Below are 26,358 nucleotides of genomic sequence, written 5' to 3'. Positions count from 1 at the left end.
GGAAAGCTTTTAGCATTTCCCTGTTGAGTATTATATTGGCTATGGGTTTTTCATAAATGACTTTTATTATATTAAGATATGTTCCCTCTATACTCATTTGGTAAAAGTTCTTATCATGAGTGGATGTTGGATTTTTTTTTTTTTTTTGCTTTTTAGGGCTGCACTTGTAGCATATGGAAGCTAGGGGTCAAATTGGAGCTACAGCTGCTGGCCTACACCACAGCCACAGTAATGCAGGATCCAAGCCATGTCTGCGACCTGCACCACAGCTCACAACAATGCCAGATCCTTACCCCATTGAGCGAGGCCAGGGATCGAACACACAATCTCATGGTTCCTAGTTGGATTTGTTTCCACTGCACCATGATGAGAACTCTTGAATGTTGAATTTTGTCAAATACTTTTTCTACGTCTGTTGAGATGATCGTGTTTTTTAATTTTGTTAATGTGAGGTGGGATATTGATTTATTGCATATGTTGAACCATCCTTGTGAACTTGGGATGAATCCCACTTGGTCATGGTGTATGATCTCTTTTATATTTGTTGGATTCAGTTTGCTAAAATTTTGTTGAGATTCTTTACATCTATTTTCATCAAAGATACTGGCCTACAATTGTCTTTTTTGGTAGTATCTTTGGTTTTGGTATTAGGGTGATGGTGGCTTCATAGAGTGTCTTTGGAAGTGCTTTTCTTCTTCAATCTTTTGGAAGAGTTTAAGAAGGATAGGTATGAGTTCTTTATATGTTTGGTAGAATTTGCCTGTGAAGCCATCTGGTCTTGGACTTTTGTTTGTAAGAGTTATTACTATTAAATATTCAATTTCATTTCTACTGATAGGTCTGTTCAAATGATCTATTTCTTCTTGATTCGGTTTTGTTGGGCTGTAGGTTTCTAGGAATTTGTCCATTTTTTCTAGGCTGTCAAATTTATTGGCACCTAATTGTTCTTAGTATTCTCTTACAGTTTTTTGCATTCCGCCATACTGGTTGAGATTTCTTCTTTTTCATTTCTTATTTTGTTCATTTGGGATCTCTCTCTGTTCTTTATGGTGAGTTTGGCCAGAGGTTTGTCGATTTTGTTTACCCTTTCAAAGAACCAGCTCTTGGTTTTATTGATTTTTTTCTATTGCTTTTTTATCTCTATTTTTAAATTTCCTCTCTGATCTTTATGATTTCCTTACTTTGGCTGACTCTAGGTTTTGTTTGTTCTTCTTTTTCTAATTGTTTTAGGTGGTAGGTAAGGTTGTTGAATTGAGATTTTTCTTGTTTTTTGAGGAAGCCCCATATGGCTATGAATATCCTTCTAAGAACTGCTTTTGAAGCTCCTATAGATTTTGCATGGTTGAGTTTTCATTGTCCTTTGTCTCAGGGTATTTTTATATTTCCTTTTTAATTCCCTCATTGACCAGTTTTTCTTTAGTAGTATGTTGTTTAGTCTCCATGAAGTCAGTTTTTTTCCCCTTTCTTTTCCTGTGGTTGATTTCTAGTTTGATACCATTGTGGTCAAAGAAGATGCTTGAAAAAATTTCTTTACTCTTAAATTCTTTGAGGTGAGTTTTGTGCCTCAGTATGTGGTTGGTCCTAGAGAATGTTCCATGTGCACTTGAAAAGAATGTTTATTTTGTTTTTTGAAAGTAATATCCTGAAAACATCAACTAAGTCTATCTGTTCTATTGTGTCATTTATGATGTCTATTGCCTTATTGATTTTCTGTATGGACAGTCTGCCCATTGATGTGAGTAGTGTGTTAACTTTTCCTAATATTATTGTATTCCCATCGATTTCTCCCTTTATGTCTGGTAGTATTTGTTGTATGTATTTGGGTGATCCTATATTAGGGGCATATATGATGACAAGGGTAATATCCTCTTCTTGAATTGATCCTTTTATCATTAAATGGTGTCGTCCTTTGTATTTCTTTATGGCCTTTGTTTTAAAGTCTATTTTGTCTGATATGAATATTTCAACTCCTGCTTTCCTCTCGTTTCCACTTGCATGAAATCTGTTTCTCCGCCCTATCACTCTTAGTCTATGTGTGTCCTCTGCTGTAAGGTGGGTCTCTTGTGTGCAGCATATTCTAGACTCTTCCTACTTAGCTTCCACAGATTGTTGTCACGTGGGTTTGTGAACTCAGGATGCCAGAGCCTTGACGTTTAAAGAAAAACTGGAAATCTAAAGTTTTTATGTGAAGTCTTCTGATTTTTTTGGAGGGGGGGAGGCAGTGCACACCTGCAGCATGTGGAAGTTACCAGGCTAGGCATTGAACCAGAGCTAAAGCTGCAAGCCTACACCACAGATACAGGAATGCTGCATCCTTAAACCAAGGTGCGAGGCCAAGGATCAAACCCGCATCCTCATGGATACTAGTCAGGTTCATTTTTGCTGAGCCACAATGGGAACTCCTAGAAGTCTTCTGATTTTTAAAACACTATATGGCCAGCACATCTGAATCAGCCTGGAGGTTGCTAGCTCACAATCTCTGGAGTGAAATATAAAGCCCTCAATAACTTGCATTGTTGCTGTATTCTATATTATCTTTAAAGCTTACCCATTGCAGAAAATGATGTGACTTGACCCTTTTATCTAGCTCTGTAACAGTTTATCCCTAAATTCTTACTGGTTTTGTATTCCTTACCTTCTACCAATCATTGCTTTCAACCTTCTTTAACCTATTTGTCCTTTTAGCCATTCTAATATGTAGCAAGTATTACAATAATAACCAGTGATCCATGCTTGTACCAACCCTTTTCTGTCCATCATCTGTATCACTCTGCTGCTTTTTGCTCTAATAGCCACCTTTTCCTCCTGAGGACATGTAAACCTCAGCTTTAGATGGCCAATGGGCTCTTTTATGCTTACTGTTTTAATTTTTTGTGTGTCATTGATAGCATTTCATACCCTCCCTGAGTAGGAAATTACATCAGAAATATATTCCCATGCTATCCCAGACTTCAAACAACAAGACAGACTTTTACCAAGCTGTGCTTATTTTCCTGTTTTTGTGTTTCTTAGGCATTGCTCTTATTTATTCACTTGTTCAACAAGCAAGACTCTCTACTGGATTCATTTTATAAAAGCATCATTGTTGTTTTTAATTAGTACAGTTTCCATCCAAACACTTCACATTGGCTTCACTAGGGCTAAATTGCCCCAAGTAATTATTTGCTTTAAAATAATCTTATTTATGGAGTTCCCGTCATGGCTCAGTGGTTAATGAATCCGACTAGGAACCATGAGGTTAGCAGGTTCAATCCCTGGCCTTGCTCAGTGGGTTAAGGATCCGGTGTTGCCGTGAGCTGTGGTGTAGGTTGCAGACCTGGCTCGGATCCGGCATTGCTGTAGCTCTGGCGTAGGCCGGTGGCTACAGCTCCGATTAGACCCCTAGCCTGGGAACCTCCATATGCTGCAGGAGCAGCCCAAGAAATGGCAAAAAGACACACACACACACACACACACACACAAATAAATCTTATTTATTATTTAAATAAACTTATTTATCTTCCACCTTATTTCTTGCTCTTTCTAATGTGTTGTCATCAGTGGATTTATTTTTACCTTCATTATTTCCTTTTATTCCCTGCCTTTAATGACATTTACTTTTTACAATGAATTAAGTCTTCCTTTTCTTCTTTCATTGTCTTTCAACCCCTTTTTCTTGATTTCAGTCATCTTTTCCTGACCTAGCTAACTCTCACCTCATTGCAGTTATTCTACTAACTTGAGAGTTTTCTAGCATTTCAGTGTTTCTTTCTCTGAAGTTAACATGAATTTTCTGAACTCTAATTTGATACAGTAAAGAGAGAACGATCACTTTAAAAAATGATGTAAAAAATTAGTTTAATAATAAACATGGTGATCATTTACTGAGGACCTACCAGGTGCCAGGTGTTATTTCAGATAATACATATAGATTATCTCTTTTAGCTTCTGACAACTCTGTGAGGAAAGTAATGATATCCCCATCTCACAAATGTAGAAAAACACTAAGTATTTTTTCCTTTCCGTAGCTGTCCCTTTTCATGTTTTTTTGTTTGTTTGTTTTTGTTTTGTTTTGTTTTTTGTATTTTTAGCTATTTCTTGGGCCGCTCCCGCGGCATATGGAGGTTCCCAGGCTAGGGGTCGAATCAGAGCTGTAGCCACTGGCCTACGCCAGAGCCACAGCAACACGGGATCTGAGCCGCGTCTGCAACCTACACCACAGCTCACAGCAACGCCGGATCGTTAACCCACTGAGCAAGGGCAGGGACCGAACCCGCCACCTCATGGTTCCTAGTCGGATTCGTTAACCACTGCGCCACAACGGGAACTCTCCTTTTCATGTTTTATAAGACTTTTCTGGAAGATTTTAACCTTTAGTTCTGAACCTGAAATTAGGGGGGGAAATCCTTACCACATTCCCTGGGAGGTTCTGATTTACTGAGAAGATCTTGGCACACTGAGAACAAAGCCCGCTTTTATGATGGCTTTCTACCAGGGATAGGTAATGAAGAGTGGCTGCCCCTTCATGAGGAATATGGAGATGTAGCCACCCTGCTGTGGATGGATGTTGAGCCTGCACAGCCACCTGAGTAGTGAGCTGTCCATCAGGTGACATTTGTTTTGCAAGTGGAATATTGAAGGTGGATGTGGATATTTCCACAAAAGATGATAACTTCTCAAATAACTGTGGTGGTTTTTCTGTATCTACATATAGTTACCCTTATTAGCTTGTAACCATTTGAAGGGAGAGGTGATATCCCTTATTTCTTTGTGATTTTTAAGTCCTTAGTAGTTTTTTAACAATAGACCCGCCAGCTGGATGACCGAGATCCTTACTTGAAGGAGAATAGATTCCAAATTATTCCCACATACTCTGATGATGATGTTTCTTTTTTGTCTGTTTTCTTTTTTCTTCTTTTTAGGTCCGTACCCTTGACCTTTGGAAGTTCCCAGGCTAGGGGTTCAATCAGAACTGCACCTGCCAGCCCTTGCCAAAACCGCAATAACATCTGATCTGAGCCACATCTGTGACCTATGTCACAGCTCATGGCAACACTGGATCCTTAACCCACTGAGCAGGGCCAGGGATTGAACCTGCATCCTTACAGACGCTAGTCGAGGTCATTATCTCTGAGCCATGACAGAAATCCATGATGGCGATGTTTCTTAAAAAATATGAGTAGGTATACATACCAATCTGCCTAGAGAATTTTCAGATTTTTCTTTACCATGTGAAGAAAAGTAAATAATAGATAAAATCCTTTTTGTCACATCAAATTCATTTTTAGTTTATTTTATTGAAGTATAGTTAATTTATAATTTTGTATTAATTTCTGCTGTACAGCACAGTAATTCACACATTCTCTTTTCTTTTCCATTATAGTTTATCATAAGATACTGAATGTAGTTCTTATGCTATATGGTAGGACCTTTCCGTTTATCCATTTTTTATGTAATAGTTTGCATCTCTTAATCTCAAGCTCTCAATCCATCCTCCCCCCACCCTTTGTCCCCCCTTGGCAACCACAAATCCATTCTCAGCAAGTCTGTTTCTGTTTTGTAGATAAGTTCATTTATGTCATATTTTAGATTCCACATATAAGTGGTATCATATGGTATTCCTCTTTCTGACTCATTTAATATGATAATCTCTAGGTCCATCCATGTTCCTACAAATAGAAGTATTTCATTCTTTTTTATGGCTGAGTAGTATTCCATTGCATATATGTACCACATCTTTATCTATTCCTTTGTTGATGGACATTTAGGTTGTTTCCATATCTTGGCTATTGTGAAGTGTGCTGCTGTGAACATTGAGGAATATGTATCTTTTCAAATTAAAGTTTTCTCTGGATATATGCCCAGGAGTGGTATTAGTGGATCATATGGTAGTTCTATATTTATTTTTTAAGGAATCTTCATACTGTTCTCCACTGTGGTTGCCACAGCTTACATTCCCACTAGCATTTTAGGAGGGTTTGATTTTCTCCACACCCTCTCCAGCATTTGTTATCTGTGGACTTTTAATGATGGCTATTGTGACTGGTGTAAGGTGGTTCCTCATTGTAGTTTTGGTTTGTATTTCTCTAATACTTACCAGTGTTGAGCAACTGTTCATGTACCTATTGCTCATATGTATGTCTTCTTTAGAGAAATGTCTATTTATATCTTCTGTTCATTTTTTGGTTCGGTTTTTTATTTGATACTGAGTTGTATGAGCTGTTTGTATACTTTGGAAATTAAGCCCTTGTCAGTTGCATTGTTTGCAAATATTTTCTCCCAGTCCATAGGTTGTCTTTTTGTTGTTTTTATGGTTTCCTTTGCTGTGCAAAAACTTACAAGTTTAATTAGGCCCCATTTGTTTACTTTTGCTTTTATTTCTGTTGCATTGTGAGACTGACCTGAGAAAACTTGGGTACAATTTATGTGAGAGAACATTTTGCCTATGTTCTCTTGTAAGAGTTTGATGGTGTCGTGTCTTAGGTTTAAGTCTTTAAGCCATTTTGAATTGATTTTTGTGAATGGTGTGAGGGTGTGTTGTAACTTCATTGATTTACATGCTGCTATCCAACTTCCACTTATTGAAGAGACTGTCTTTTCTCCACTGTATATTCTTGGCTCCTTTTTCTAAGATTAATTGAACAGAGGTGTTGGGACTTATTCTAGACTCTCTATTCCCTTGATCCGTATGTTTGGTTTCATGACAATACCATGCTATTTTTAATTACCTTTGCTTTGTAATAGTGTTTGAAGTCTGGGAGGGTTATGCCTCCTGCTTTGTTCTTTTTCCTCAGGATTGCTTTGGCAATTCTGGGTCTTAATGGTTCCATATAAATTTTAGGATTTTTTTTTTTTTTTTTTTTGCTTTGCTTTTTAGGGCCGCACCCACGGCATATAGAATTTCCCAAGCTTATGGAAGTCAAATCAGAGCTAGAGCTGCCGGCCTATGCCACAGCCACAGCAACATCAGATCCAAGCCGTGTCTGTGACCTACACCACAGCTCACAGCAATGCCGGATTCTTAACCCACTGAGCGAGGCCAGGGATTGAACCCACAGCCTCATGGTTCCTAGTCGGACTTGTTTCCATTGTGCCATGATGGGAGCTTCAATTTTAGAATTATTCATTCTAGTTATGTGAAAAATGTCATTGGTGATTTAATATGGATCACATTAAGTCTATAGATTGCTTTGTATTGTGGCCATTTTAACCGTGTTAATTCTGCCAGTCCAAGAGGATGGATATCTTTCTATTTTGTTGAATTGTCTTCACTGTCCTTTAATAATGTTTTATAGATCTCAGCATATAAGTCTTTCACTTCCTTGATCAGGTTTATTCCTAAGTATTTTGTTTGATGGAATTTTATTTTATTTTATTTTGTCTTTTTGCCTTTTCTAGGGCTATACTTGGTGGCATAAGGAGGTTCCCAGGCTAGGGGTCTAATCAGAGCTGTAGCCACCAGCCTACACCAGAGCCACAGCAAAGTGGGATCCAAGCTGAGTCTGCAACCTACACCTCAGCTCACGGCAATGCTGGATCCTTAATCCACTGAGAGAGGCCAGGGGTCAAACCCACAATCTCGTGGTTCCTAGTCATATTTATTAGCCACTGAGCCACAACAGGAACTCCATATTTTTTTAAATTTTTTGGAAGTGCTCACAGCATATGGAGTTTCCCAGGCCAAGGATCAAATTTGCACCACAGCACTGACTGGAGCCACAGCAGAGACAATGCCAAATCCTTAGCCACTAGGGCACCAGGGAACTCCATGGTACTGTTTATTCATTTATTTATTTTTATTTATCCCCAAAGTTTCCTCATGGTCCTTTATGTTTTTTCAATTTTTAAAGTTTTATTGAGGTATAGTTGACTTAACAGTGTTGTGATCATTTCTTCTGTGCAACAAAGTGATTCAGTTACATATGTACACACATCCATTCATTGTCTTTCTGATTCTTTTCCCACAAAGATTATCACAAAATATTGAGTAGAGTTCCCTGTGCTATACAGCAAGATCCCAGTGGCCAGTCATTCTATACACCACCGTGTGCATATGCCAACCCCAAACCCCCAGTCCATCCCTCCCCCCACCACTTGTCCACTTTGGTAACCATAAATTTGTTTTCAGTCTGTGAGTCTGTTTCTGTTCTGCAAGTAAGTTCATTTGTATCCTTTTTTTTTTTTTATTCCACATATAAATGATATCATATGATGTTTATCTTTCACCCTCTAACTTGTCTTACTATGTTAATCTCTAGGTCCATCTGTGTTGCTTCAAGTGGCATTATTTCATTTTTCTTTATGGCTGAATATTATTCCATTGTATATATGTACCACATCATCTTTATTCCTCTGTCAACTAAAGTGGGTCTCTTATAGAGAGCATATATATGGGTCTTGTTTTTGTATGCATTCAGCCCATCTGTATCTTTTGGTTGGAGCCTTTAGTCCATTTACATTGAAGGTAATTATTTAAATATATGTCCTTATTGCCATTTTGTTAATTGTTCTGGATTTGTTTTTGTTGGTCTTTTTTCTTTTTTTATTCTCTTATGGTTTGATGACTATCTTTAGTGTTGTGTTTGGATTGTTTTTTCTTATTTATGTGTGTATCTATTGTAGATTTTTGTTTTACCATTACCATGAGGTTTTGATATAGGAATATATATATAGTTTTAAATCTCTGGTCTCTTAATTGCAAATGCATCTCCAGTATCCTGCATCTGTACCCTCCTTTTCTCATAATTTCTGGTTTTAGTATCATATTTCTGTGTGGATGATTTCCTATCTTTACTGTATGTTTGCCTTTACTGGTGAGCCTTCTCTTTTTCTTGTTTCTAGTTGTGACCTTTTCTTTTCCACGTAGAGAAGTTCTTTTAGTATTTGTGGTGAAGCTGGTTTAGTTTTGCTGAATTCTTTTAGATTTTGCTTGTATGTAAGTTTTTTATTTCTCCTTTAAATCTGAATGAGAACCCTTTGGATAGACTATGCTTGGTAGTAGCTTTTTCCATTCATCACTTATATCATGACACTCCCTTCTGGCCTGCAGAGTTTCTACTGAAAAATTATCTGATTACCTTATGAGGATTCCCTCATATGTTATTTATTGCTTTTCCCTAGCTGCTTTCAGTATTTTCTCTTTTGTGTTTAATTTTGGTCACTTCGATTAATATGTCTCAGGTTGTTCCTCCATGGGTTGATTCTATTGCGGTATTTATTGTGCTTCCTGGAATTGAGTGAGTGTTTCCTTCGTCATATTAGGGAAATTTTCAGCTGTTATCTCTTCAGATACTTTCTCTGGCCCTTTCTCACTCCACCTTCTGGCACCCCTATAATGCAAATGTTGGTGCATTTAAAGTTGTCCCAAAGTTCTCTTAGACTGTCCTCATTTCTTTTCATTCTTTTTTATTCAGTTCCATGTCAGTGATTTCCACCTGTCTTCCACCTCACTGATTCATTTTTCTGTCTCCTATATTTTGCTGTATTTTCCTTCTAGTGAATTTTTTACTTCAGTCATTATATTTTGCTTTTCTGCTTGTTCAATTTTTAAATCTTCTATTTCTTCGTTAAACATTTCTTGTAATTTAGTGATTTTTTTCCTCCAGTTTTTTTTGAAGATTATAGATTGTATTTATTGCCATTGCTTTATAAAATCTTTGTCATGGAGTTTGTTTATCTCCAATTCACATAGCTGTTTTGGGGGGTTTTCTCTTGTTCCTTCATCTGGCTCCTATTTCTCTCCTTTTTCATTTTGTATAGGCTACAAGGTTGTAGCCTTTCTTGCTTCTGGTGTCTACCTCCTTGTGGGTGAAGTTGACACAGGGGCTTATAGCAGGTGTCCTGATGGAAAGAATTTGCGCCTGCCCACTGGTAGGTAGAGCTGAGTCTTGTCCTTCTCGTGGGTAAGGCTCTTTGTGTCTGGGTGTGACTAGAGGCAGCTGTGTACATAGGAGGACTTTTTTGCTGATGGGTAGGGTTATGCTCTTACCCTCTTCGTTTGGCCTGGGGCTTCTCAGCCCTGATGAGTGAGGCCAGATTTTTCCAAACTGGCAGCCTCCAGGGGAGCTTATGCCAACGAATGTTTTTCCAGAGCCCCACCTTCAATGTACTTAGCCAGATTTTTTTGGAGTCCTTGCTTTTCCCTGGGACTCAGTGCACATGAAACCCTGTGTACTCCCTCCAAGTGTGGATTCTGTGTTTCTCCCAACCTCATGTAGCTCCTGCACACAGCCTCGCTGATTTTCAACATTAACTGTTCCAGAGACAACTTCTCCCAATTCTAGAGCCCCAGGCTGGGGAACCTGATATGGGGTTTGGAATTCTCACTCCTATGGGAGATTCTCTGCAGTATAGTTATTTTTCAGTTTGTGTATCGCCCACCTGGCAGGTAAGGGATTGCTTATATTGTGACAAAGCACCCCTTTTACCATCTTGATGTGGCTTCTTTTTTGTCTTTGGGTGTATGATATCTTTTTTGGTAGTTTCCAGTCTATTTTGTTGGTGGTTGTTCAGTACTTAGTTGTAATTTGGGTGCTTTTGTGACAAGAGGTAAGCTTGAGTCCTTCTACTCTGCCATCTGTCTGTCTCTTGATACGATTTATTTAAAAGGGTTTTTTTTTTTACTTTCCCTTTCTGATATTTCATTGTTAGTATAAAGAAATGCAACCAATTTCTGTTATGGTAGTCTTGTATCCTGCCACCTTGTGGAATTCATTTATCAGTTCTGGTAGTTTTAGTGTGGAGTCTTTAGGGTTTTCTATATGTAAGTATCATTTCATCTGCAGATGTTGACAGCTTTACCTCTTCCCTTCCAATTTGGGTACTTTTTATTTCTTTTTCATGTCTGATTGTTGTGGCTAGACTTCCAACACTATGTTGAATAGATGTGGTGAGAGTGGGCATCTTTGTCTTGTTCCAGCACAGGAAGGTTTTCAGCTTGAGTATTATACTCACTGTTGAGTATTACATTGGTTATTGGTTTGTCACAAATAGCTGTTACTATATTAAGGTATGTTCTTTCTATACCCACTTTGGTAAGTGTTTTTGTCATTAATGGATGTTGAATTTTGTCAAATGCTTTTTTTGGGGGGGGGCACCAATTGAGAAGGATCATGTAGTTTCTGCCTTTTCTTTTTGTCGATGTGGTATATCGCATCAATTGATTTCTGCATGTTAAACCGTTCGTGTCACCCTGGGATGAATCCCACGTGGTCATGTTATTTGGACTTTTATGTGTTGTTGGGTTAGCATCTATATTCATCAAAGATACCATCCTATCATTTTCTTCTTGCATAGCTTCTTTATATGACTTTGGTATCAGGGTGATGGTGGCTTTATAGAATGTCTTTGGAAGTGTTCCCTCCTCTTCAGTCTTTTGGAAGAGTGAGAAGATAGGTATAATTTCTTCTTTATATGTTTGGGAGCAGTCTAATCTGCTATTCATGCCTTTAGCTCAGCTTTCATCTCAGCAAATGATTTTTCTAATTTTTCTTGGGTCCCCTTTATAGTTTCTAGTCTCTTTTTACAGTAATCTGCCTTTATATCAATAAGCTTTCTTAATTCCTTCCATATTTTCATGTTTCATGATCTCCTTTTTGTACTTGGTGTCTTTTAGACTGAGGAAGTCTTTTTCATTGTTTGTTCTTTCAGGGAAATTCTCTTGATCTTTTCATTGGGAGTTCCTGTTCTTCATTTTACTTATATTTCTCTTGTATGAGTTTAGGAGAAATGCTTTTCTACCTTGGTTTTGTAGGTCAGTTTGTTATGTGAGAGCATCCCTGTAGTCTGCGTGGGTTTGATATTTTTGGTGCAAGGGATGTTTTCATTTTGGATGCTTGCCACCTTTTTCCTCACTATGTGCTGGCCATTATCCCCTTGATAGGAGTTGTGATAGGTTGTGGAGACCAGAGCCTGTACTAGATATTAAGCAGGCCTCCTCTTTGTTCTGTGGTTTCACAGCCTAGATCGGGCAGGGTCTGCTCCCTAGTTGTTGGAGTAGAAGCCCCCAGACCCGTTTCTGAGCTGTGGTACGAGGTAATCAGGACTAGAGTGCTTCAGGGGAGCCACTGAGTATTACTCCACTCACACTTTGTGATGTCGCCTGTCACCCGTTGTGTGGGCTCACAAACTACTGTTTCTCACACTACCTTCAGCCCCACCTCCACCATGGGAATGCAGGCAGTCAGCCCTGGTGTCCCTCAGGCACTGTGTTCACAAAGCCACCAGCTCAGATCCACAGGCAAAGATCTACTGAACTCAGATACCAGGAGTGCAATTGTCACACACCTGGACCTGCCACAGAAGCTATGGAAGTGGCCCAGACCCTAGCCCAGCCTCTGTGTCCATGTGCCCACAAATCCACAGCTGCTAAGACAAGACCTGTCCCAGCCGCAGGAGCACCCATTGTCCAGTTGGATGTGCTGTAAGGGCACTGACGTTACAAAGCTGATGGCTGTGGTGAAAATATTTCGGGAAAGGGCTGATTTCAGCCCCACCTCTGCATGTGGCTAGCCCATTAGCACACTCCCAGAGCCTGTAGAGGCAGCACCGCGTCAGCTAACAGCATGGGAAGAAAGAAGCTGCTATGGCAGCCCTGCCCCTCCCTTCCGTGCTCCTAACAAAGGCACTTTGCTTCTACGGCGGCCTGGGCTTCTTCCACATCATCCCTGGTTTGTGGCCCGTGCTATGCTCCAGCTCCTTCAGGCTGTCTCCATGCAGCCAACCCCAGGCCTCTCCTTAGGTCTGTCCTCGGGACCCTGAGTTTCAGCCCACGGCAGACCTGTGTCTCAGGCTGGGGTGCACAGGGTGGTGGCCCTGACCATTTGTGCAGATCTCTGCCCCACCTGCTACAAACTGACTGCAGCACTCTCTTCCGAGCTTCTAAAGCTCCTCTTCTGTCTGGCTGAGCTCCCTACCAGTAAATGGCCTTCCCAGTGTGCAGGAACCTTTCCTTCTTCACTGCTCCCTCTCCAGGACATTCATCCTACCCAGTTATGTGGAGATCTTTTTTTTTTTTTTTTTTTTGTCTTTTCTAGGGCTGCACCCATGGCATATGGAGGTTCCCAGGCTAGGGGTCCAATCGGAGCTGTAGCCGCCGGCCTACACCACAGCAACATGGGGTCCGAGCCACATCTGTGACCTACACCACAGCCCATGGCAACACCAGATCCTTAATGCACTGAGTGAGGCCAGGATCGAACCTGCAACCTCATGGTTCCTAGTCAGATTCGTTAACCACTGAGCTACGATAGGAACTCCCTGTGGAGATCTTTCTTGCAATGTTGGGTTTTTGAGATGTTCTGCCAGAGTTCAGAAGGCATTCTGTGAATTATTCCAGATGAAGATGTATTTTTGATGTATTTGTGGGAGGAGGTAAACTCCATGTACTTCTGTTCTGCCATCTTGGTTGGACGCCCCTAGAAACCATTTTTTAAAATTGATTTTCCTATAGGAAAGGTACTTTAACTTTTGTTTTGAAGCTGGCTTACTTTTATTCATTCCTGTGATTTTCCGATTCAGTCAGTAAAAGATATTTATGACAAACCTATGCAGATCTGTTTCACTGAAAAAGTCGAGGAAATGTTAATCTTAGGTAAACTAATCATTGGGTTCAGAAGTCACTCTATCAGTTATTTCAGGAATATATGATGTTAGGATTTTTTTGCCTGTGGCCTATTTAAAGCAACTTTCGGAAAAGATTTGGTAATATGGAAAGCTTTCATTCTAATTCACTAGTCTTCTATTTTTTTTCTTTTGCTGTATGTAAACTATGAAAAAATTACTTGTTTACAAATATTTTTATGTATGATACACACGTACATATATATATGTTCTAAACCTTTTTTTCCCATAATGATGGATAGCCTATTTGTTGAATTTTACTTGTGAGAATTTAACTTTATAGAATCATTTATAAAGAATCCTAGAATATTAAAATGAATAGTACTCTATAGAAGTCAAATTGTTTTTGTTATGATAGGTGTGTTAGAAGAAGCCAGATTTTTTGGTATTGACTCATTGATTGAACACCTAGAAGTGGCAATAAAGGTAAGGCTCTTTTTATATTAGCTGAATATCACATTTATTGTAGCTAACTCCCCAAAGTGCTCCACTAATCTATCAATATGTTTTTCAAGAATTCTCAACCACCAGAGGATCATTCACCAATATCTCGAAAAGAATTTGTCCGATTTCTGCTAGCCACTCCAACCAAATCAGAATTGCGTTGCCAGGTAATTAAAGCAGAATTTTATGTGAGTTATTTGTGTCAGCAAATATGAGTGAAGTTCTGAATTCTTCTAGGAATTTTTTCTTGCCTTATTTTCTTTTTTCATGCAAGATATAATTATGGGTCATAGCTGATTCAGTACCAAAAGGATTAGCAAAAGAAGAGATGTAATAGTCTTCTTTATTGTCGGTAATTATGCTTCATGCAGCAGTTTTTGAGTAATGCATAGGAATTGAAGCAATTAAAATAAAAAGTCAGTTTGTGCAGTTGTTATGTATGGCTAGTCAGTGGCAGTGGAAGATACTTTTATGTACTATATCACTAACGAATTAAAAAGCCACAGTACTCACTTTTTAAAAATAAAAAGTGATCTTGAGTTATTGAATTAATAAAATAATTTAAATACAATCAGGTTTAATAAAAATGATACTTATTAACAGGTACATGGACAGCAGAGATCTCTTTTTTTTTTTTTAGGGCCGTACCCAAGGCACATAGAGGTTCCCAGGCTAGGGTCAAATCGGAGCTGTAGCCTCCAGCCTGTACCACAGCCACAGCAATGCCAGCTCCAAGCTGTGTCTGCAACCTATACCACAGCTCACGGCAATGCCAGATCCTTAACCTGCTGAGTGAGGCCAGGATCCTCCTGCGTCTTCATGGATACCAGTCAGATTTGTTTCTGCTGAGCCACGACAGGAACTTTCTGAGATCTCTTTTTAAAGAAACTTCTGCACATAAATGAGGGATAGCCAGGATACATTCTTTTTTTATTTTTTTCCCCAGTGATGAAGAACATTTTTTTTATTATTATTAAAGTATAGTTGATTTACAGTATTTCATCAAGTGCATTCCAATGTTATATATAAATGGATTTTCTCTAAGAACCCATTAAGGATACTGAATTTATATATCTAAGTTCCATTTGATTATGTTTTGCAGTAAACTCCAAATGACTAAACTGACAATTGCTTCCAAATAGCATGGTGCTTAGCTGTCATAATTAAAGACAGCAGAACGTCTATATATTGTGACAGTTTGTGCTTTTTTAATTATAGGGTTTAAACTTCAGTGGTGCTGATCTTTCTCGTTTGGACCTTCGATACATTAACTTCAAAATGGCCAATTTAAGCCGCTGCAATCTTGCCCATGCTAATCTCTGCTGTGCAAATCTTGAACGAGCTGATCTCTCTGGATCAGTGCTTGACGTAAGAATCATTTTTGGTTACGAGAGAGTAAAATTTTTAGTCTATTGACCGGTCTCAAAGAACAGAAATTATATCTGTCTCTTACTGGAGCTTTTACTTGAAAACAGTAAAACTTACTAAATTGATGCTAGAACTGAAGGTTCTGAAAGTGAACTTGGTTTGTTTTGTAATTTCTACATCCTTTATTAAACAAAGATGTGAAAAGTTTAGCAACTAATAAATCTTGAAGTTAGATCCTGATCTCCTCAACACAGTCCACTTTATCAAGATTTGGTACCTTCCTTGAATTTTTAGGGTGAGGCTGGAAAGAGCCTTTGAAGTTTTCTATTCAGCATCATTTTTGGAGTGGGTAAATGTTATTGCTCTAGTGGTATTGGGCAGATGTTTTGAAATAAACATGGTATGCCTCAATCTGTGAAAGTTAAAACCTCAGCAACTTTCTCCCTCTTTCTGTCTATATACATATATGTTTACATGAATGTATCTGTAGATGTATGTATTTATGCACATATATATGCATTATTTAACAATTACTTATGTTAATTTAGGATTAGAGGATGTATGTAAAACCAATAGAGAAGTCACAGCTTTTAAGTTCCTTAATACCAAGGCCCACGTTTATGTGACTTGAATTAACAACACCTAAAATAGAAACTTGCTTTTTGTTTGTTTTTTATTGAAGTACTGTTGATTTACAATGTTGTGTTTGATTCAGTGGTACAGCAAAGTGATTCAGTTGTACATGTGTATATGTGTGTTCTTTTTCAGATTCTTTTCCATATAGGTTATTACAAGGTATTGAATGTAGTTCTCAGTGCCTAAAAGTAGGTCCTTGTTTTCTCTGTTTTATATATGGTAGTGTATACTGGTTAATCCCACACTCCCCCTCCTTTCTCTTTTGATAACCATAGTTACAGGATAACCCATCCTGTAGGTTTTCTTGTTGTGGTGTTCATGGTTCTTTTGCTGTACAGAAATGCGTAGGCTTAATTTGGTCTCATTTATTTTAGCTTTTGGTTCCATTACTCTAGGAAGTGGATCCAAAAAAATATTGCTGCAATTTGTTGCTGTCAAAGAGTGCTCTGCCTGTATTTTCCTCTAGGAATTTTGTATTATACAGTCTTAAATTTAGTTCTTTAATCCATTTTGAGTTTATTTTTGTATATGCTGTTAGAAAATGTTCTAATATCATTCTTTTCCATGTAGCTATCCATTTTCCCAGCACCACTCATTGAAGAGACTATCTTTCCTCCACTGTGTGTTCTTACTTCCTTTGTCATAGAATAGTTGATCACAGATGCTGGGGTTTATGTCTTTGCTTTCTTTGGTCTTGTTCCACTGATCTGTATTTTTGGGTTTTTTTGCACTACCAACTGTTTTGATGACTGTAGTTTTATAGAATAGTCTGAAGTCAGGGAGGATGATTCCTTCAGCTCCATTTCTCAAGATTGTTTTGGCTATTGAAGACCTTTTGTTTCCATGCCAATTTTTAAATTATTTATTTTAGTTCTGTGAAAAAATGCCATTGGTAATTTGATAGGGATTCCATTGAACAGTATTGATGGGCATTGGGTAGTATGAGCATTTTAACAGTATTGAGTCTTCCAACCCAAGAACATGGTATATCTTTCTATCTTTTTTTTTTTTTTTGGCCATTTCTCAGGCCACTTCCTGCAGCTTATGGAGGTTCCCGGGCTAGGGGTCAAATCCGAGCTATAGTCACCGGCCTACGCCAGAGCCACAGCAATGTGGGATCTGAGCCACATCTGCCACCTACACCACACAGCTCACAGCAACACTGGATCCTTAACCCACTGAGCAAGGCCAGGGATTGAACCCACAACCTCATGGTTCCCAGTCGGATTCTTTAACCACTGCGCTACAGTGGGAACTCCTCTTTTTTGGTCTTTTTTTTTTTTTTTTTTTTTTGGTCTTTTTAGGGATGCACCTGCATGGCATACAGAGGTTCCTAAGCTAGGGGTCTAATTGGGGCTACAGCTGCCGGCCTATGCCACAGCCACAGCAATGCCAGATCCGAGCCGCATCTGCAACCTACACAACAGCTCACGGAAACACCAGATCCTTAACCCACTTAGTGAGGCCAGGGATTGAACCCGCAACCTCATGGTTCCTAGTCGGATTCATTTCCACTGCACCACGATGGGAACTCCTGGTCTTTTTGCCTCTTTAAGTAGGTTTATTCCTAGGTATTTTATTCTTTTTGTTTTGATGATAAATGGGATTGTTTCCTTAATTTCTTTTTTTGATCTTTAATTGCTAGTGTAGAGGAATGCAACAGATTTCTGTATATTAATTTTGTATCCTACAGGTTTCATGAGTTCTAGTTGTTTTCTGTTTGCTCCCTGTTCAGTCTTAGGAGATCATTCCTGTCTAAGAAATTCTCCATTTTTTTCTAACTTGTCCATTTTATTGGCATGTAGTTACTTATAGTAGTCTCTTATAATCCTTTGTATTTTCTGTGGTGTTATAACTTCTCCTTCTTATTTCTGATTTTATTAATTTGGGCCCATTCCTGTTTTGTTTTGATGAGTCTGGCTGAAGGTTTATCAGTTTTGTTTATCTTGGGAGTTCCCATTGTGGCTCAGCGGTAGCAAACCCAGCTAGTATCCATGAGGATGTGGGTTCAATCCCTGGCCTTGCTCAATGAGTTAAAAGATCTGGTGTTGCCGTGAGCTGTGGCATAGGTCACAGATGTGGTGTGGATCCTACATTGCTGAGACTGTGGTGTAGGCCAGCGACTACAGCTTGAATTTGACTCCTAGCCTGGAAACTTCCACATGCTGTGGGTGTGGCCCTAAAAAGACCAAAAAAAAAAAAAAATTATCTTTTGAAAAAAAACAGCTTTTAGTTTCATTGATTTTTTTATTGTTTTCTTAGTCTCTATTTCAATAATTTCTGCTCTGGTTTGTATGATTTCTTTCCTTTTCCTAACTTTGGGTTTTGTTTATTTTTTCTCTGATTGCTTTAGGTGTAAGCTTAGATTGTTTATTTGGGTTTTTTTTCCTTTTTTGAAGTAAGTTTGTATTTCTGTTAACTTCCCTTTCAGAACTGCTTTTGCTGCATCCCATTAGATTTTGAATTGTCATGCTTTGTTATCATTTGTTTCTAGGTTTTTTTTATTTCCTCTTTGATTTCCTCAGTGGTCCATTACATTGTTTAGTAGCATATTGTTCAGCTTCCATGTATTTGTATATTTTTCTTTACTTTTTTTCCCTCTAATCTTACAGTATTGTGGTTGGAAAAGGTGCTTGATATAATTTCAGTTGTCTTAAATTTACTGAGTCTCTTGTAGGCAGCATATGTATGGGTCCTGTTTTTGTATCTGTCCAGCCACTTGCATCTTTTGGTTGGAGCATTTAATCTGTTTACATTTAAAGTAATTGTGCATATATATGTTCTCATTGCCATTTTGTCAATTGTTTTTGTAGATCTTTATTCTTCCTTTCCATTTTTATTTACTCTTTTGAGTTGATGATTATCTGTAGTGTTGTTTGGAATCCCTGTTTCTTTTTTGTGTGTATATCTATTATAAAATTTTGGTATGGTTACCTCTATTTTGGTATGGTTACCTTGAGGTTTTTGGGTTGTTGTTATTATTCCTTTAATTTTTATTTAAAGTATAGTTGATTTATAATGTTATGCTAATTTCTCTTGTACAGCAAAATACCCCAGTTATACGTATTTATTTATATATATACTTTTTTTTTTTTTTGGCTGTTTAGGGCCGCACCTGCATCATACGGAAGTTCCCAGGCTAGAGGTCGAATCAGAGATACAGCTATCAGCCTGCACCACAGCCACAGCAACACGGGAATCTCTGACCTACACCACAGCTCACAGCAACACCGGATCCTTAACCCACTGAGTGAAGCCAGGGATCGAACCTGCAACTTCCTGGTTCCTAGTCAGTTTCCTTTCTGCTGCGCCACAATGGGAACCCCTAATATATACATTTTTTTAATATTCTTTTTAATCATGGCCTATCCTAGAAGATTGCCTATACTTCCCTGTGCTATACAGTAGGACTTTGTTTATCTATGCTAAATGTAATAGCTTGTGTCCACTAACCCCAAACTCCCAAGCCATCCCTTTCCCTCACCCCTCGGCAACCTCAAGTCTGTTCTATGTGTATGTGAGTCAGTTTCTGTTTTGTAGATAGGTTCATTTATGCCATCGTTTAGATTCCACATATAGGGGATATCATGTGGTATTTGTCTTCCTTTTCTGACTTCACTTAGTATGAAAATTTCTGGTTGCATCCATGTTGCTGCAAATGGTTTTGTCTTGTATGTGTGTGGTATTTTTTTGCTTGGTTTGGTTTGGTCTTTTTAGGACAACACCCACAGCATATGTAGGTTCCCAAACTAGGGGTTGAATTGGAGCCGTAGTTACTAGCCTCCACCACAGTCACACAAAGCCCAGATCTGAGTTGCGTCCGTGAACTATGCTGCAACTTGCACCAATACCAGATCCTTAACCCACTGAGTGAGGCCATGGATCAAACCTGCATCTTCATGGATACTAGTCGGGTTCTTACTCTGATAAGCCACAATGGGAAGTCCTTATTTTGTTCTTTTTTATTGCTGAATAGTATTCCATTTTGTGGAGGTATACACCACATCTTCTTAATCCATTTGTTGATGAACATTTAGGTTGTTTCTGTGTCTTGGCTATTGTGAATAGTGCTGCAATGAACATAGAGGTATATGTGTGTCTTTGAATTACACTTTTGTCTGGATATGTACCAAAGAATGGTATTGCTGGATCATATGGTAGTTCTATATTTAGTTTTCTGAGGGACCTCCATACTGTTTTCCATAATGGTTGTACCTCCTTCAGCAGTGAAGGAGGGTTCCCTTTTCTCCACACCCTCTCTAGCATTTCTTTGTAGACTTATTAATGACGGCCCTTTTGACTGATGTGACGTGGTACCTCTTTGTAGTTTTGATTTGCATTTCTCTAATAATTGGCAATATTGAGCATCTCATGTGCTCCTTGCTATCCTTATGTCTTCTTTGGAGAAATGTCTGTTTAGGTCTTCTGCCCATTTTTCAATTGGGTCATTTGGGTTTTTTTGTTGTTAAGTTGTATGAATTGTTTGTGTATTTTAGAAATTAAGCCTTGTCAGTTACATAGTTTGCAACTATTTTCTTCTATTCTAGAGTCTATTTGGTTTTTTTCCTGGTTTCCTTTACTGTGCAAAATCTTGTAAGTTTTATGTCAGAGAATGTTTTGCCTATATTTTCTTCTAGGAGTTTTATGGTGTCATAGCTTCTTTTTAATCTTTAAGCCATTTTGAGTTTATTTTTGTGCGTGATGTGAGTGTGTTCTAATGTCATTGATTTCCATGGAGCTATCCAATTTTTCCAGCACTACTTGCTAAACAGACTGTCTTTCCGTTTTACAATCTTGCTTCCTTTTCCCAAGTTTAATTGACTGTAGGTGTATTAGTTTATTTTTAGGCCCTCTATTTTGTTCCATTGATCCATATGTCTGTTTTTGTGCCATTATGGTGCAGTTTGGGTACTGTAGCTTTGTAGTATTATCTGCAGTCTGGGAGGGTTATGCCTCCTGCTTTGTTCTTTTTACTCCAGATTGCTTTGGCAATTCTGGGTCTTTCATGGTTCCACTTAAATTTTTGGTTTATTTATTCTAGTTTTGTGAAAAATGTCATGGGTAATTTGATAGATCACATTAAATCTGTAGATTGTTTTGGGTAGTATGTCCATTTTAACAATATTCTTCCCATCTAAGAGTATGATATCTTTCCATTTCTTTGAATCCTCTTTAATTTCCTTTATTAATATTATAGTTCTCAGCACATAACTCTTGCACCTCCTTGGTCAGGTTTATTCCTAGGTTTTTGTTTTGTTTTGGTTTGGTGTTATTTTAAAAGATACTTTTTTCATATTTGCTTTCTAATATTTAATTATTAGTATGAGAAATCCAATTTCTGACTGTCAATATTGTATCCTGCCACTTTGCTGAGTTCATTTATCAGATTGAGTAGTATTTGTATAGGGTACTTAGTTTTTTCTCTGTATGGTATCATGTCATCTGCATATAGTGACCGTTTTACCTCTCTCTTCCAATTTGGATATCTTTTATTTCTTTTGTTTGCCTGATTGCTGTGGCTAGGACTTCCAATACTATGTTGAGTAAAAATGGTGAGAGTGGGCATCCTTGTCTTGTTCCAGATTTTAGCAGAAAGGCTTTCAGCTTTTCTCTGTTGAGTATTATATTGGCTGTGCATTTGTCATAAATGGCTTTTGTTATGTTAAGCTATGTTCCTTCTGTACCCACTTGGAAGACTTTTTAATCATGAATGCATGTTAGATTTCGTGAAATGCTATTTCTGTATCTATAAAGATAATTATGTGGTTTTTGGCTTTTGTTAAAGTGCTATTTGACATTCATTGATTTGCCTATGTTGACCCATCCTTGTGAACTTCAGATGAATCCCACCTAGTCTTGGTATATGATCTTTTTTTATGTGTTGTTAGATTCAGTTTGCTAAAATTTTGTTGAGAATTCTGCATCTATTTTCATCAAAGAAATTGGCCCCCCCCCTTTTTTTTTTGTCTTTTTGCCATTTCTTAGGCCGCTCCCGCGGCATATGGGAGGTTCCCAGGCTAGGGGTCTAATTGGAGCTGTAGCCACCGGCCTACACCAGAGCCACAGCAACTCGGGATCCGAGCCGCATCTGTGACATACACCATAGCTCACGGCAACGCCGGATCCTTAACCCACCGAGCACGGGCAGGGATCGAACCCGCAACCTCATTGTTCCTAGTCAGATTCGTTAACCACTGCGCTACGAGGGGAATTCCCCCCCCCCTTTTTTTTTTTTGTCTTTTTGTCTTTTTAGGGCTGCACCCACGGCATATAGAGGTTCCCAGGCTAGGGGTTGAATCAGAGCTGTAGCTGCTGGCCTACACCACAGCCACAGCAACACAGGATCCAAGCCGCACCTGCGACCTACACCACAGCTCATTAGCAATGCTGGATCCTTAACCCACTGAGCAAGGCCAGGGATCAAACCTGCAACCTCATGGTTCCTAGTCGGATTTGTTTCTGCTGTGCCACGAGGGGAACTCCCACCTATAATTTTCTTTATTGATGGCATCTTAGTTTGGTTTTGGTATTAGGGTGACTGTGGCTTCATAGAACATCTTTGAGAGTGTTCCCTCTTCAGTCTTTTGGAAGAGTTTGGAAAGTTCTTCTTTGTATGTTTGGGAGAATTCGCCTGTGAAACCATATGGTCCTGGACTTTTGTTTGTAGAATTTTTTTATGATTATTATTATTATAAATTCTGTTTAACTTGTAGTGATGGTCTCTTCAAATTATGTATTTCTTCTAGATTCAATTTTGTCAGGCTGTATGTTTCCAGAAACTTGTCCATTTCTGCTAGGTTATCAAATTTCTTGGCACATCATTGTTTATAGTGTTCCTTTGCTTTTTTTTGATATTTCTGTGGTATTCATTGTTAAGTCTCCCTTTTCATTTCTTATTTTGTTTACTTAGGTTCTCTCTTTTCTTCCTGGTGAGCCTGGCCAGAAGTTTGTCAATTTTGTTTACTCTTTCAAAGAACCAGCTATTGGTTTTATTAGTTTTTCTGCTGTTTTTTAATCTCTATTTAATTTATTTCCTTTCTTATCATTATGATTTCCTTCCTTCTGCTAACTTTAGGTTTTGTTTGTTCTTTTTCTAATCTTTTAAGTGTCAGGTTAAATTTTTTTTTTTTTTTTTTTGGTGCCACTCCTGCAGCTGGCATATGGAAGTTCCTAGGCTTAGGGTCAAATTGGAGCTGCAGCTGTTGGCCTATGCCACAGCCATGCCAGATCCGAGATGCACCTGCAATCGTTAACCCACTGAGCAAGGCCAGGGATCAAACCCACATCCTCATGGATACTAGTCAGGTTCTTAACCCAAGGAGCAATAACAGGAACTCCAGGTTATATTCTTTATTTGAGACTTTTCTTGACGTTTTGAGGAAGTACTGTATTGCTATGAATATATCTCTCAGAACAGGTTTTGCTACATCTCATAGGTTTTATATGGTTTTATTTTTATTGTCATTTGTCTTAAGGTATTTTTAAATTTCCTCTTTGATCATCATTGACCCATTGGTCTTTTTAGCAGCATATTATTTACCCTCTATGTAATGTTTTTGGTGGTTATTTTTTTTCCCCTTTTTCTGTGTTCAATTTCTAGTTTTAGGATGTTGTGGTCAGAAAAGATGATTGAGGTAATTTCTATCCTCTTAAATTTGTTTTGACTTGTTTTATGCCCTACTATGTGATCAATCCTAGAGTGTTCCATGTATACTTGAAAAGAATTTATATTTGGGGGGGTTTGGAGATGTAACATCCTGAAAATATAATTAACTCTAACTGTTCTATTGTGTTGTTTAGGATCTCTGTTGCCTTACTGATAATCTGTCTAGAAGATCTTTCCATTGATGTGAGTGGGCTGTTAAAGCATCCTACTATTGTATTTCTGCCAATTTCTCCTCTTATGTCTATTAGTAGGTTTTTATGTATTTGAGTGCTTCTATATTAGAGGCATATGTGTAGACGATTTTAATATCCTCTCATTGAATTGATCTTTGTATCATTAAATAATGTCTTTTGTTATCTTTCTTTATGGCATTTTTTTTAAAGAATCTTGTCTGACATGAGTATTTCGATTCCTACATTCTTTTCTGTTTGCACGAAATATCTTTTGCAATATCCTCACTTTCAATCTATGTGTATCTTTTTTTTTTCTTTTTTTTTTTTGTCTTTTTGCTATTTCTTTGGGCCGCTCCTGTGGCATATGGAGGTTCCCAGGCTAGGGGTCCAATCGGAGCTATAGCCGCCAGCCTACGCCAGAGCCACAGCAATGCAGGATCCAAGCCGCGTCTGCGACCTACACCACAGCTCACGGCAACGCTGGATCGTTAACCCATTGAGCAAGGGCAGGGACTGAACCCGCAACCTCATGGTTCCTAGTCAGATTCGTTAACCACTGCGCCACGACGGGAACTCCCAATCTATGTGTATCTTTGCCTTGAGGTGGACCCCTTGCACACTGCATATTTTAGGCTCTTGTTTGTTTATCCAGTCTACCACTCTATGTCTTTTGACTGGAGCATTCAGTGCATTGACATTTAAGGTAATTATTGATAATTGTGTATTTATTGCCATTTTAAACCTTGCTTTCCAGATGATTCTATGTTCTTTGTTCCTTTCTTTTACTCTTTGTGGTTTGATGATTTCCTTTCATTTTCCACTAGTGTCGTCATCTTCTTGTTTATCCTTCTGTTGTCCTTGTGTCGTCTTCTTCGTGTTTATCCTTTTGCTGTCCTTGTGTTTATAATCACTTTCACAAATAAATTCTTACTTTTCTTTTGGGTCTGTATGCTGGCTTATTTATGTAATTACTTTCCAATTGTGATTTCTTCCATCCTCTATCATCTTACTTCTTTCCTATTTAGAGGAGACCTTTCCATAGGATATTTTAGGTTTAATATTGCTGTATTTTAGTTTTTGCCTGTCTGGAAAATAGTTATTACAAACTATTGAGTAGATTTTCCTGTGCTGTACAATAGATTCTGCTTAATCATCTGTTTTATGCAGTAGTATGTATATGTTATTCCCACCCTCCCAATTCTTCCCTCCTCCCAATGGTTTCACCTTTGGTAAGCATAAAATTAGTTTTAAAATGTATGAGTTTGTTTCTGTTTTATAAATAAGTTCTTTTGAATCATTTATAAATTTAGATTCTACATATAAGTGATATCATAAGATATTTGTGTTTCTCTGACTTACTTCACTTAGTATAATAATTTCTGGTTGCATCCATGTTGCTGCAAATGGCATTATTTCATTCTTTCTTATGGCTGAGTAATATTCCATTGTATGTATGTACCACATCTTCTTTTTCCATTCCTCTGTTAATGGATATGTAGGTGGCTTCCATGTCTTGGCTATTATGAATAGTGCTGTAATGAGCATTGGGGTGCATGTATCCTTTCAAACTGTGTTTCTCTCTGGATATATGCCCAGGAGTGGGTTTGCTGGATCATATGGTATTGAAAAGACTGTCTTTCCTCCACTGTATATTTTTATTTCCATTGTCATAGAAGTAGTTGACCATAGGTGCTTAGATTTATTTCTTTGCTTTCTATCCTATTTCACTGATCTTTATTTCTGTTTCTGTGTCAGTACCATACTGTCTTGATGACTATAGCTTTGTAGTATAGTTTCAAGTCAGGACGCCTAATTCCTCCAGTTCCATTTTTCTTTTCCAGTAGTACTTTGGCTATTCAGGATCTTTTGTATTTCCATATTAATTTTAAAATATTTTGTTCTAGTTCTGTGATGAATTTCATTGATAACTTCATAGGGATTGCATTGTATCTGTAATTTCCCTTGGGTACTATAGTCATTTTGACAGTATTGATACTTCCAATCCAAGACCATGGATTTGTATCATCTTTGTTTTCTTTTTTTTTTTTTTTGTCTTTTTGCTATTTCTTGGGCCGCTCCCGCGGCATATGGAGATTCCCAGGCTAGGGGTGGAATCGGAGCTGTAGCCACTGGCCTACGCCAGAGCCACAGCAACATGGGATCCGAGCCGCGTCTGCAACCTACACCACAGCTCACGGCAACGCCGGATTGCCAACCCACTGAGCAAGGGCAGGGACCGAACCCACAACCTCATGGTTCCTAGTCGGATTCGTTAACCACTGCGCCACGACGGGAACTCCATCTTTGTTTTCTTTTAACAGTGTTTTATAGTTTTCAGAGTACAGGCTTTTTTGTCTCTTTAGGTAAGTTTATTCCTAGGTACTTTAAGTCTTTTTGACACGAAGTTTAATGGGATTTTTTTCCTGTAATTTCTCTTTGTGCTATTTTATTGTTAATATATAGAATAGATGC

General features: G+C 38.3%; 1 protein-coding gene across 1 annotated transcript in view; it reads left to right on the top strand.

Annotated features, from left to right (window-relative positions):
* KCTD9 (potassium channel tetramerization domain containing 9) overlaps positions 1 to 26,358 on the top strand; it is a 63,990-nt gene that overhangs the window by 23,524 nt on the left and 14,108 nt on the right. Inside the window, exons 7-9 of the mRNA XM_047760602.1 lie at positions 13,958 to 14,025; positions 14,115 to 14,210; positions 15,262 to 15,411. Coding sequence (XP_047616558.1) covers positions 13,958 to 14,025; positions 14,115 to 14,210; positions 15,262 to 15,411 — 314 coding nt within the window. The remainder of the gene's footprint in view (positions 1 to 13,957; positions 14,026 to 14,114; positions 14,211 to 15,261; positions 15,412 to 26,358) is intronic.

This window comes from Phacochoerus africanus, chromosome 15 (genome assembly GCF_016906955.1).
Source record: "Phacochoerus africanus isolate WHEZ1 chromosome 15, ROS_Pafr_v1, whole genome shotgun sequence".
Lineage (NCBI taxonomy): Eukaryota > Metazoa > Chordata > Mammalia > Artiodactyla > Suidae > Phacochoerus > Phacochoerus africanus.
This window is presented reverse-complemented; position numbering and strand designations above follow the sequence as displayed.